Below are 13,305 nucleotides of genomic sequence, written 5' to 3'. Positions count from 1 at the left end.
TTCCGTATCCCATACTATCCGTCCTTCACTATCCGATTTAAAAAATGCATCCAAAAATCAGAAACTATCCAAACAACAGTTTACATGTTGGCTGAGAAGCACACCAGCAATTGCTAGCAAACAATGCGCACATGCAAATAATAAACGTGGGACAGAGACCAAATAATAGGCGCTGCAAGCACCACAATAATTAAATTTCTCACGCAATTCATAGTTGTCATAGAGCTCCCAACGCAGTTCTTCAATTCAAAAAGACTGCCCAAACAGACCAAGGGTATCATCATAGCAGCAAAGTTTTTTAACACGCAACATCAAAGAGACACTAATAATGCAATAAGATAACTTGAAGCGCGGATCACTAGCAAATTTCGCGCTTAGTCGACCTCCTCGATCTTGGGGCCAGCACCGCTGCCGCCAGCCGGGGGAGCATCGTCCTCGTCCATGCCGCCGGCCATGTCCGCGCCAGCGCCCTGGTACATCTTGGCGATGATGGGGTTGCAGATGCCCTCCAGCTCCTTCATCTTGTCATCGAACTCATCAGCCTCGGCGAGCTGGTTGCCGTCCAGCCACTGGATGGCCTGATCGATGGCATCCTCGATCTTCTTCTTGTCCGCTGCCGGGAGCTTCGAGGCGATCTTCTCATCCTTGATGGTGTTGCGCATGTTGTAGGCGTAGTTCTCCAGCGCGTTCTTGGACTCCACCTTCTTCTTGTGTTCCTCATCCTCTGACTTGTACTTCTCGGCCTCCTGGACCATCTTCTCAATCTCCTCCTTGCTGAGCCTGCCCTTGTCATTGGTGATGGTGATCTTGTTCTTCTGCCCGGTGGTCTTGTCCTCAGCAGACACGTTCAGGATACCATTGGCATCAATGTCGAAGCAAACAGTGATCTGTGGAACACCCCTGGGAGCAGGAGGGATTCCAGAGAGCTCAAACTTGCCCAGCAGGTTGTTGTCACGTGTCCTGGTCCTCTCACCCTCGTAAACCTGGATGAGCACACCAGGCTGGTTGTCAGAGTAGGTGGAGAAGACCTGCTCCTTCTTGGTGGGAATGGTGGTGTTCCTTGGGATCAAGACGGTCATGACACCACCAGCAGTCTCCAAACCGAGAGAGAGAGGGGTAACATCCAACAGGAGGAGGTCCTGGACCTTCTCGTTGCCCTCACCACTCAAGATGGCAGCCTGGACAGCAGCACCATAAGCAACAGCCTCATCTGGGTTGATGTTCTTGCAAAGCTCCTTGCCGTTGAAGAAATCCTGCAGGAGCTGCTGCACCCTCGGGATCCTAGTGGAGCCACCAACAAGAACAACATCATGAACAGAGCTCTTGTCCATCTTAGCATCCCTGAGGCACTTCTCCACAGGCTCCATACACTTCCTGAAGAGATCCATGTTGAGCTCCTCAAACCTGGCTCGGGTGATGGTTGAGTAGAAATCGATGCCCTCATACAAGGAATCGATCTCAATGGTGGTCTGGGCAGTGGAGGACAGGGTCCTCTTCGCCCTCTCACAAGCTGTCCTCAACCTCCTGAGAGCCCTGGGGTTGCCAGTGATATCCTTCTTGTTCTTCCTCTTGAATTCTTGTACAAAGTGGTTGACCATGCGGTTGTCAAAATCTTCACCACCAAGATGGGTGTCACCAGCTGTGGCCTTGACCTCAAAGATACCCTCCTCAATGGTAAGGAGGGAAACATCAAAGGTACCACCTCCAAGGTCAAAGATGAGGACATTCTTCTCACCAACGCTGGTGGCCTTCTTGTCAAGACCATAGGCAATAGCTGCAGCAGTTGGCTCGTTGATGATGCGCATGACATTGAGACCAGCAATCACTCCAGCATCCTTGGTGGCCTGCCTCTGGGAGTCATTGAAGTAGGCAGGAACAGTGACAACAGCATTCTTGATGGTGGTGCCAAGGTAGGCCTCAGCAATCTCACGCATCTTGATGAGGACCATGGAGGAGATCTCTTCAGCAGCAAACTGCTTCTCCTCACCCTTGTACTGGACAACAATCATAGGCTTGTCACCAGGTCCAGCAATCACCTTGAAGGGCCAGAGCTTAATGTCACTCTGAACAGAAGCATCGCTAAACCTCCTGCCAATGAGACGCTTGGCATCTGCAGAGAAGACTCAATGTCAGCAACTACAGTAAAATTATACAGAGTTTATGTTCCCAAACTTGAAGAAAAATGAATCTTAACTAGAAATACAAAGGAACCAAGACTTTGATGACAAAGCAAAAGGTATGCTCCTAACATAACAAATTGTAAACGGCTATATAGTAATTGGAGGATCATAGAGGAACCACCAATGTCGCAAGATCCGTTCCCCCTTGTTTTATGCCATATTTCGAGACAAATAGTCACAAGAGCAGACCATGTGTCAGATACCAAATGGCATTACAAACTACCGAAAGTCCTAAATGGTTGTGCAAGAAGCATTCATAATTTTAAACAAGCAAGCAACCTCAGCCGAAAGATGGTGATTTGTTTGGAATAATCAGTGTAATTCAGTTTAATGGGTACTTTTGCATCACAGGCTGCAAGCTGTCATGGTAATATCTATAAGAAATTGTGTATAAAAATCTGTTGGCACTTTATCAAATGTTAAAGTTATATAATCCAACAAAACAAAATAAAAAATTGTATGATGGGGAGATCAGATGGTAGTGCATGATGTAGATTGATCATCATCTGAGATGCAGAAATGTGGTATGGATTAAGTATCATCACTTCTCCCACCCTAAAGCATTAGGCTTGCTTTAAAAAATGAAATCTTTTTTTCAAAGAGATGTGTCATGCTTGTGTGAACTACATCAAGTAATCAAAATGTTGTAACAGAAATACGAATCAAGTGCATAAGGTAAGATAGATGTCATCAAAGAGTCTACTCAATCAAGGCAGAAAATTTTAGCGATGTACAAGAAATTTACATTGCAGTTAAGATGTATTAAAATGCCCACAGCAATATGAATGAACCCAAACTTGCAAACAGACAAGATGTGCAGCACTAATTTGGAAAAGTAACATGATAAGAACATGTAAACGGCTATATAGTAATTGGAGGCTCATACAGGAGCCATCAATGTCGCAAGATCCGTTCCCCCTTATTATATGCCATATTTCGAGACACATAGTCACAAAAGTAGACAATGAGTCAGATACCAAATGGCATAAGAAAGTACGGTATCTGGCTATATAACAAAATCATCATTGGTAAAAATATAATAACTAAGCATGCAACCTCAGCCGAAAGATGGTGATTTTACTGAAATAATCAATGTAGTTCAGTAAATGGGTTAATTTACATCACAGGTTGCAAACTACACGGTTCATTTTTTTCTTTCAAGAAAGCAAATCCAGTTGACTGTTTGTAGCAAACATCTATCGCCTAACTTGTTAAAAGCTGTATGAGCTAGAGGAGATCAGATGGTAGTGCATGATGTAGATTAATCATCATATGAGATGCAGACATGTGGTATGGATAAGACATCATCACTTCTCCTCGAAACTAAGAATGTTTCAGGCTATATTTATTTAAAATAATAATAATAATAATAATATAATAATAATAATATCATTTTCAAACAAGCATTACTACTTGACAAATCATTTAACGAAAAGAATGCATGGATCAAATTTGCGCCAGGGCAGTAGGACAAGCACAACATGTTAGCTATCAACATAGCAAATCGAGCCGATTGAAACGAGCATATCTGTCCAGATCCAGTAATAAATCCTAGTGTACTGACTGCTAACCATCCACAAATTCAAATAGTATGCAAAAAGCACTGCCAACAACTTAAATCACATCAACACAGATTCAAAATGCAACAGTAGTGGAGCAAGATCTGCAGGTCAAAAGAGTTCCAGATCTACTAAGTTGGTAGTAATTAATTAGAGCATCCCACACAAATCTAACAGATCTGAAGGAGCTGGGCAAGAGTAGATCTAGCATACGACGACGACGAAGACCTTAGAGATGAGATCTAAGGGGGGAGAGAGAGAAAGAGAGAGGACTGAGGAGCAGGGAATAAGTAGTTACCAAAGACGGTATTGATGGGGTTCATGGCGACCTGGTTCTTGGCAGCATCTCCGATGAGCCTCTCGGAGTCGGTGAAGCCGACGTAGGAGGGGGTGGTGCGGTTGCCCTGGTCGTTGGCGATGATCTCCACGCGGTCGTGCTGCCAAACGCCCACGCACGAGTAGGTCGTGCCAAGGTCGATGCCGATGGCCGGACCCTCGCCCTTGCCCGCCATGGATGCTGATGTTTCTCTCGAGTACGCCGGCGGCGGCGGCTAGGGTTTGGGGAGGAGGAAGAGTGGGAGAGGAAGACTAGATGCTACCGGAAAGGCGGGAATTTATAGCGGGGAGGGTGTTCTCGAAGGTTCCGAGGGTGCTGACCGTAGCCGTTGGATGCTCATCGGACGGTGCTCCGCCTGGGGAAAGGAGAAGAAGATGCGATGCAGCTAGGTTTTCGTAATTTTTGGGCTGTAAATGAATGTTGGTCTGTCGGCCGTCTTCGAGGACGGCACAAGTGGGCCGTCACCTTACTACATGGGCCGAGGCCTTTTGGCTAGGAAAAAGTACACCAAAGGTCCCTCAACTTGTCATCGAGTTACAAAATCGTACCTCAACTGAAAAAATATTCGGCGTCTCTTAACTAATCAAAACCGGTCACAATAGATCCTCCAGTGGTTTTGATCCTGGTTTTATCCTATGTGGCAGCTGAGTCAGCGTAGGACCCATGTGGGTCCCACATATCAGGATGCCATGTCATCTCTCCCCTCCCTCTCCTCCTCTTCCTCGGTTCCTCCTCTCTCTCTTTTCTCTTCGTTCTTTTTCCGGTGAGAGTGCCGCGGAGGAGAACGAGCACCACGCCGGTGGCCGGAGCTGGAGGAGCTCTTGCGGCTGCTCGCGTCCGCTCAAGCGAGTTGGGAGGGATGGAGGAGGTGACGGGCGCCGGAGATGTGGCGGCGTCTGATGGTGCTTCACCGCCGGTGGTGAAGATGACGACGGAAGGTGGGAATGCGGCGGCGGGCGACAGGGGAGGAGCAGCGCGCGGGAGGCGGGAGAGGAGCTGGGCAGCCGGCGACGAGCGGCAGGGTGGTATGGCGACGAGGCGGCGGCAGGCCGGGCGCAGAGGTAGACTCACGAGCCTTGCAGCCGCTCTCGGCGGACTCGAGGCCGTCCTCATCGTAGCAAGGAGTGACAATAGCTCCCGTCCTCATCCTCCTTCCGCTGCCGCATTCGTCGGCTTCCCCCACGGCGGCGCGCACGCCCGAAGGGTGGTGCGGCCGGCGACGGCGGCTCCCGAGGAGGCCATCGAGGCACCGTTGAAGAGGAAGGAGACGGCCTCGCCGCCACCGCCGCTGGTGAGGACGTGGATGGACACGCTCCCGGCGGTGCCCATCCGCACGAGCCGCCTCTCCTGCTCCATCCTGCGCAGCACCTGCTCCGGGTTGTTGAGAGCCTTTTCTTTTCAGTGCATCATCATTGCATTGCTTTGTTTCGTTTTGGTGACGGATAAGAAAGAAGGCTTTTGGCATGCAAAGAAGATTGCTAAAGAAATATAGGGGAAAGGGAGCTTACATTTTTGTGATTGATCATTTGGGAAGTTTTTGTTGCTGTATCATGTTTTTTTTTAGATCAGCAATTGCCATGCTGAACTGTTCGAGATCAGAATTTCTCTTGCTGAACTTGAATCGTACTGTATCAATTTTTTTGTGTTGCTGTGTGATATTTTTTGTTTGAGATAAGAATTTTTTGTGCTGAACTGTTTGGGATCAGAATTTCTCTTGCTGAACCTGAATCATATTGTTTCATTTTTGCTTGATAAGGGTGAGATTATGGAACTGAACAATGGATGTAGGATCTGACTTTCCTCTGTTTTTGTGGTGATCTCTTTTACAGGATAGATTGGTAACAAACAAACCTCCTGGGATGAGGTTTACAGCGAGAAGAAACATGCGTGGGCCTGACGGCCTGTCGATCACCTTCACAATTCCAACAGCTTTGATGCCATTTCGGTGTCAGGTTCAGATAGGAGCTCAGGGAGACCAGCTCCACCGTGTCGGGCAGCCGTCGGACCTCCTCGCCCGGCGACCTCCTCCCCACCACCGGCCGGCCTTCCCAGAGAGAAGAGTGTGTGTGAGAGAGAGAGGAGCAAGGGAGAGGAGGGAAACAGGTACCTGCTGACGTGGCATACTGACATGTGGGGTCCACATGAGTCCCACGCTGGCTCAGCTGCCACATAGGATAAAACCGGATCAAAACCACTAAGGGACCTAATTTGTAATAGTTTTGTAAGTTTGGGGATGCGCTATATCCGGTTTTGTGTTTGGGGATGATTTTGTAACTCGATGACAAGTTGAGGGACCTTCGGTGTACTTTTTCCTTTTAGCTATTCCATTCGGAATAAGTCCATTTTACCTCCCTCATCTCATGCACTTGGATGAATAACATCCCTCAACCGGAAAACCGGGTATAATGCCTCCTTCTTCTCTAAAAACCAGAGCAAATCACCTCCCTCGGTGGTTTCGGAGGCGGTTTTGTCCTACGTGGCACTTACGTGGCGGTGGCCCCTCCATTGACTTGCTGAGTCAGCTTATGGGCCCCACCTGTCAGTAGCCCCCCATCCCATCTTCTTCCTCACGCGGACGACACCAGCGGCACGCCGGCACGAGGCTGCTTCATCCCCAAACAGGGAGAGGAGCTGGACCTCAGCACGTCGCGCTTCGTCGTCTGCCGCACTGGCACCGTCCCCTCCGGGCACAACTCGTCGTCGTCCGTCCACGCCATCGGGAACACGACCTCCTCCTCCGCGGCCTCCCCATGCGCCGCCGCCGCGCCACCGACCTTGGGCCTCTCCTCTGGCTCCGTCTCAACCTGCACACGCACACAATCGCAAACACGATCAAGAAACGTCGCCGGAGATAGAAACGATCACTGCAAATTGAAACAAAAATGAATGAGCTTCGGGTGGTCGAACGCCGGTTGCAGGTGCAGCGGCACGCCGTCGATGACATCACCGTCGGGGCTCTGAATGCAGCCATGCACAACACGACAGCCAACCACCTCGAGTCTTTCTTCCTCCTCTCGACAGCAAGAGCACAAGCAGCTAGCTACTCCTAGCTAGCAAAGCTAGCAGCTGATGGAGTGAGAGAAAAGAAGAAAAAGAATTACCTAGACAGAGGCTTTCTTCATCCTCAGTAGCATCGCAGGAAGAAGCCAGCAGTAGCATCGCAACGCTCCAGGGCGGCGCAGCTCGCCATGACGGATGGCTCTCTCTGCCCCCTCTCTCCCCGGTCTTCCTTTCTTCTCCGCCCGGGGACAGCGAAGGAGCACGGGACGGCGACCGGTGGTGGACGGCGGTGGTGGCGGGACACAGCTCGGCGAGGGATCTCTAGGACGGCGGCACCGGCGGTGACGGGGACGACTCTCTCTCTCCCCTTATCATCGGTTTCCTTTTCTTCTTCGCGCGTGGCACCGGCGGTGACAAGGACGACTCTCTCAATCTCTCTCCCCTTCTCCTCGGTTTCCTTTTCTTCTTCGCGCGTGGCACCGGCAGTGACGGGGATGACTCTATCTCTCTCTCCCCTTCTCCACGTCCTGCGTGCTCTCGCTACTTTGGTACGACGGCGACCGATGCTCCGACGTCGTCTGCCACCGCTGCCGCCATTGCTCTGGCCAAGGTGGAGAGAGAGGCCACGGGAGAGAGAGAAGGGAGAGAGAGAGAGGGAGGAGGAAGAAGGAAAGGAGAGTTTGCACTGACATGTGGGTCCCACCACGCAGAGTCAGCTCGTCAACGGGTCAACGACGCCACGTCGGACGAAACCGCCAGCCAAACCACTGAGGGAGGTGATTTGCTTTGGTTTTCAGAGAAGAAGGAGGCGTTATACCCGGTTTTCCAGTTGAGGGATGTTATTCACGCAAGCGCAAGAGATGAGGGAGGCAAAATGGACTTATTCCATTCCATTCCTTATCAGCATCTGCATGCCTGTCAGCCCTGTGGATGTCCCAAAGCCGCGGCCCATGTAGTAAGGTTCATTACCCTACTTAACGGACTTGTTTGGTTCATTATCCTAGCTAAGTTTTAGCACTACTAATTATTTGATAGGATAAAATGGTGTTTGGTTTGATATCAATAAGAAACCAAAACCCTGATTTATAATCTAGAATGTGCCAAGTTAGACATTGGCAATGCCAATAATTTGGCTTTAAACAAAAACCGCTACCAAAATATTGGTAGGGCATATTTTGGCTTCCATCCAAAACAACCAAACTTGTACAAGCAAAAAGGGTTTCGGCTAAGTACTACTAGAAGACTACTTTTTTATATATTTTTTTTACTTTTAAGTAAGAAAGAACACATATATAAAATTATACCCATAAATTATTTTTGTTGCTAATAAGCGTTACCAAGTATAATTAGTTATAACCGAAATGGTTGGTCCTATGTTGCCTTGTTGTTTTGTTTTTTGATTCTTGTCGTGTTGTATGTGACACTTGTAATTGTCTTGATTTTACTACATGACATTTAAATTTTGTGTAATTGATTTGGGGATGCCGTAAGATCGTGTCACTGTTGAGAGACTTGTGTAACTGGCTACACTAAACTGGAGATATTATTTTATCATTTCCAAGTAAAAGCTTAGAGAGATAAATTAAAAATAACAAGATTGCCCTTGGTTGCCAGGCACATCTCACCCAACTAGATCTGATGAAGGCAATGGCTGCTTAGCTGTTGACGATGAGGAGGGTTAAGAGTCAGTTGTTCATGTCAGCGATGTAGAACTAAATTCAGTTGTTAAATGTGTGCAACCAATTACAGATTTTTTTTCCTCTTTAATGACACGATTTTGTGGTGTCCTTCGAATAATTATACATATTTTGAAAATGCCCAAAGGAAATTTTCATTTATCAAATAGTGAAAGTTTAAACATTTGAGATTATCATAATTGGTCGTAATAATAAGGGGTTGTTTGGATGGGAGGGACTCACATAAATAAAAGTCTCTGTGAAAGGGATTAAAATTTTTGTGAGCATCTAAACAGGGCCAAAATTAACCGAGCTTGCAACTAGATGGGAGCAGCTTCTGCTCGATCGATGGTTGGAACAGGCCACGTACGCTACGTACTTTTGCTGTTGCAAGAAACATACGTATATACGGCACCGTCGATCTTACACCATCCAGCTCACATGAATACGTACATAGTATACAGCTACGTACGTTACACGTACCGTCATATCCATACATGCATGTCACGGACTAATTAACACCGTAAGTACGACTAACGATAATTAATCGCTAATTGTATAGTATCCCCTGATCGATCCCCTTTTTCGATAAACCATATTGCTCAGGTTGATCGTGAGGTCAAACTTGCATCGTGACTTCTCATGAGACAGTAATCTTCCTAGATTGAAAACTAGCTAATTACTTTGAAACCTTTGGCCATCAATTAATTTCTTGAGTACTTGATTTGGAATACAAAACAAATGGTGTTTATAAACTTACCATAATACTACCATAATGTCGTAAACTCGTTAGGTTTTAGAAACTTAATTTGACATAACAATTGTCAAAGATTTAAAAGTTTAGCCAATTAAATATCTTAACTTTTAAATATTTACAATAGGAGGGAGTATATCAGTGTAGCTGCAAAAAACAATAATCTAGTAGGGTTTAGCTAACTTCAGATGCATGGTTGGGTGCATTATATTGTCAATCACAACCCATGAGTTCCGGAGCATGGTCCTTTGAAATAATAAGCATTTAGTTGTGTTCTTCGGTGACGATGTGAACAACACCTTAACCACAAAATTAGGCAAATGGGCTGTTGTCAACACGCTATCATATTGTCATGCATGCAAAAAGGACCATCCATGTCCATCATTTACCCGCAAATTCCGCTGTTTTTTTAAGTCATATGAAAACACCATTAATATGACCTTGCAAACTCGACTCTATGTGTAGGCTGCCTATGCACCCTATTCCTTCCAGGCCATTCCCCGTGACCGAGCTAGGATTTTTCTTTAAGCCCAAACAAATTCAATTATTATTTTTTACTTAAATTACTACCTGGCAGTTCCTAGCAGTATAAAAATCAACTATTTTGAATATTTGATATAAAAAATATTTTTAATCCTTACAATGACACATTTTTTTATTCGCACTTGTCGATGAGCCCGACCAGTAGATCAGAATGGTCGGAACGGTGGCTCAATTTTATTTTCCTTCTTTAGGACTCGTACTGAACTCGAATGTCAGTGTCACACTAGCTAGCTAGCTAGTTAATTGTTCTTTTTTCTAAATTTCATTCATTAGAAAATAAGCGGGTAGTACAACAGAAATTACATTGTACTATTTAGAAATTGTAGGGGGGAAGAAAACAGATTTTTCCAATTTGGAACTATTGCTCTATTCACAAGACAACCTCTTGAATGCATTTCCTCGTAAGATCGTTCAGGGTCAGCGCTAGGTTACGAAATACGACGTCATGTCTATGATTCCACGATGCCCACAAACATAGCACATAAGGGTGAGTGCACGTGTGTTGTGAGTGCTTGTGTTTATAGTGTATTCTTAAAAAAAGAAATCATTATGCATATATAACCATCTATATAGTGCCGCACAACTTAATCAATCAGGGCTCTTAATCGAAAAAAATAATTAATGAGGGCCCTTAATGCAGTTGTAGGTAATATAAGTATGTAAGTCTACGTAGATAGCCAATTAGCCATATGTAGTAGGTCATGCACTGAATGAAGCACAACACTTGACACACAGTTGATTGCACATCACTAGAAACGCCACCATCCTAATTTTGCCTGACTGATCGAACACGTCAAAATGGATGAGATCGACACCAAATAAATAAATAAAAGTATATCACACACAACTCAATTTAATCCATCTATACTAGAACAACAACATCATCAGTGGAGAATTAATACACGGATGGTGCCTCGCCAACAAATTAAATCTAATGTCTTGGTTTCTTGCAAATTTTGCAGGCTGTTAATTACTATACATGATAACAAACTGCTCTGCAAACCACAATCTTGTCATGGCGAGGATTTTTCCTTTTGGATGCTTATCAACAACAACAGTTGCCAGCCAGGAGCCCCATTTTTGTTAGGCTACCAGACAATTCTGACGCTTAAAGCCTACAGAAAGGCGACCAATCTACTGCACGTACGGCACCTAATCACAAGCACTGTACCTCTTCTGATTATAGAAGAAGATTACGTGTTAAGGGGGATTATGACCATACTTAATTACGTTGTTTGCTTGATGCTAATGTCAGGGGCCGGGGTATTAGAGCCAGATCAGGACGTACGCAATCGATCGACATTAACTCCTGCAGAGAGAGCCAGCAAATTGCGGTTGCCTGCTTCCTCCCTACTTGTCTAATCTCAAGTTAGAACATACCCATCATCATTTGCATACTGGCACAGTGACTACTTTGATTTAGTATTGCAATGTCAACAGGGCTATCTAGGGCTTTCAGTTATTGAAACAAACACTGTACATACATGAAAGTAGATGTGTCTGCACAAGACAGTATTTTTCTTCTTCTTTTGGTGTACACAAGACTATATATATTGATCAAGGAATGGTAGGAGAAGTCATTGCCACATGTATGTTCAGATAAGTCTGTGTAAATTAATTTCAGCTAGTGAAGTGAGAAAAGGTTGTCAGAAATGGTAGGTTTCACCCACTGCAGTTTAGGATTCAGATCAAAGTGATGGTTTCAGGTTAAGGCCTCTTTAAACCAAAGGATTTATATAGGAATTTTATAGGATTCAAATCCTATAGAAAATTTTTCTATTTGGCCTTTTGATTCAAAGGATTGAAGCTTTCCAAATCCTATGAAATTCCTATGGAATGGCACATTGCATGTGGATTTTGGAGGAAATTTAGCAAGAGCTCCAACCTCTTGGAAAATTTCCTTTGAGTCTATCTCTCTCATCCGATTTCTGCGTTTTTCCTGCGCTCCAATTAAACGACCATTCCTGTGTTTTGCAATCCTCCGTTTTACACTTCAATTCCTGTCAGAATACTGTATTTTTCCTATTCCTCCGTTTTTTCTACCCTATAATTCAAAGGGGCCCTAAGAAAGAAGCGGAGTACAACTCAATGCGAATGCCCAAATTCATCTTTTGTATCTTAGACCAAATATGATCCTACTAGTACACGTGATGAGTGCTCTACTAACCAAACATGACACTGATAATAAAAATGCCTAACTGCCAGAATAGAGCAATTTCATGGTCCTTGAGAAGATACCATGAGATACTAATTTTTCTATTATAAATTTGGTACATTTTGATACCTAGGTACTATGAGGTACCATGAGATACCAAATTTTACACTAATTTTTTGGTACCTCATGGTACCTCCTCAAGTACCGTAGAATTGCTCGCCAGAATTTTTCTCTGTCCATTTATGCATGCACTTCTGAAAATTCCAGACATGACATGACAGTTACTAACTCATTTATACTTAGTCTGTGTTTAGATCCAAAGTTTGGATCCAAACTTCGGACCTTTTTCAACACATCAACCTATCATACACACACAACTTTTCAGTCACATCATCTCTAATTTCAACCAAAATTCAAACTTTGCGCTGAACTAAACCCAGCCTTAGTACATTGTGAATTTCTCTTTCCATTTCTTTCATAACTTTAGTGCTATAATCAGAAGATATGATGTAACCTGACACTACTGCTAGTTGATTATAATCAGAAATGCAATCACATTCCTAAGAAATAGCCTACGGATTTGATTAAAGTACACTGCAAGTCTGATGTTGGTCTAGGAATCTTTTCTCTGCACCTCTCAAGTAAACTTTGACTGTAAAAATCAATATAAACCAGAGAAGAACACATGAAGAAAAACAAAGATGACAGGGTCAGGCAGTCAGGGCTTGTGGTATGCACTATGAACTGAAAACTCAAAAGAGTTGGCTGGATGAAAAGACTAACTAAAGGCAGTGTGGATAAAGTGCAAACAGAATCACTTCACATGAAGTCATAATTACAGCAATGAGAATATAGTATCTTTCCCTGATAGCTTTCACTGTGGAAATAAAAAGAATTCCACACTTTGGACTTATAGGAAGGCCTAGAATACATTGTTCCCTCTGTGCCCTGGTTGTTCCAAAGGCAGTATGAATAAAGTTGTGACTAAAAGGACAGCTCAAAAGGACTCAAGAAGACTTGTCAAAAATTGCAAGGAATTTTGCATTATGAACTAACTAAAGCTAATCGCGTGACTGAGGTGTGACTTGATGACAGTTAAAG

General features: G+C 44.8%; 1 protein-coding gene and 6 non-coding genes across 7 annotated transcripts; all 7 read right to left on the bottom strand.

Moving 5' to 3' along the window:
• Positions 1-163: 163 nt before the first annotated feature.
• LOC127754934 (heat shock cognate 70 kDa protein 2) lies at positions 164-4,336 on the bottom strand. Its single transcript, XM_052280544.1, has 2 exons — positions 4,038-4,336; positions 164-2,110 (listed from the first exon to the last, which is right to left on the bottom strand). Exons 1-2 carry the CDS (start codon positions 4,249-4,251, stop codon positions 375-377), a joined length of 1,950 nt encoding a protein of 649 aa, XP_052136504.1. The 5' UTR covers positions 4,252-4,336; the 3' UTR covers positions 164-374.
• On the bottom strand, positions 2,256-2,395 carry LOC127756122 (small nucleolar RNA F1/F2/snoR5a). The gene has a single exon (XR_008013161.1). It is a non-coding gene; the product is annotated as a small nucleolar RNA F1/F2/snoR5a (small nucleolar RNA).
• Positions 2,454-2,537, bottom strand: LOC127756105 (small nucleolar RNA Z196/R39/R59 family). The gene has a single exon (XR_008013146.1). It is a non-coding gene; the product is annotated as a small nucleolar RNA Z196/R39/R59 family (small nucleolar RNA).
• Positions 2,646-2,732, bottom strand: LOC127756102 (small nucleolar RNA Z195/SNORD33/SNORD32 family). The gene has a single exon (XR_008013143.1). It is a non-coding gene; the product is annotated as a small nucleolar RNA Z195/SNORD33/SNORD32 family (small nucleolar RNA).
• LOC127756121 (small nucleolar RNA F1/F2/snoR5a) lies at positions 3,030-3,169 on the bottom strand. The gene has a single exon (XR_008013160.1). It is a non-coding gene; the product is annotated as a small nucleolar RNA F1/F2/snoR5a (small nucleolar RNA).
• On the bottom strand, positions 3,231-3,313 carry LOC127756104 (small nucleolar RNA Z196/R39/R59 family). The gene has a single exon (XR_008013145.1). It is a non-coding gene; the product is annotated as a small nucleolar RNA Z196/R39/R59 family (small nucleolar RNA).
• Positions 3,412-3,498, bottom strand: LOC127756103 (small nucleolar RNA Z195/SNORD33/SNORD32 family). The gene has a single exon (XR_008013144.1). It is a non-coding gene; the product is annotated as a small nucleolar RNA Z195/SNORD33/SNORD32 family (small nucleolar RNA).
• Positions 4,337-13,305: the final 8,969 nt, after the last annotated feature.

Source organism: Oryza glaberrima, chromosome 11 (genome assembly GCF_000147395.1).
Source record: "Oryza glaberrima chromosome 11, OglaRS2, whole genome shotgun sequence".
NCBI lineage: Eukaryota > Viridiplantae > Streptophyta > Magnoliopsida > Poales > Poaceae > Oryza > Oryza glaberrima.
Note: the sequence above shows the minus strand (reverse complement) of the source record. Positions and strands in the feature narration are given on the sequence as shown.

Excerpts from the sequence above, each read along its gene's own strand:
- LOC127754934 (XM_052280544.1), bottom strand. The coding sequence starts at position 4,251 with ATGGCGGGCAAGGGCGAGGGTCCGGCCATCGGCATCGACCTTGGCACG. Across the intron at positions 2,111-4,037 it reads CCCCATCAATACCGTCTTTG|ATGCCAAGCGTCTCATTGGC; the intron begins GTAACTACTTAT and ends TCTTCTCTGCAG.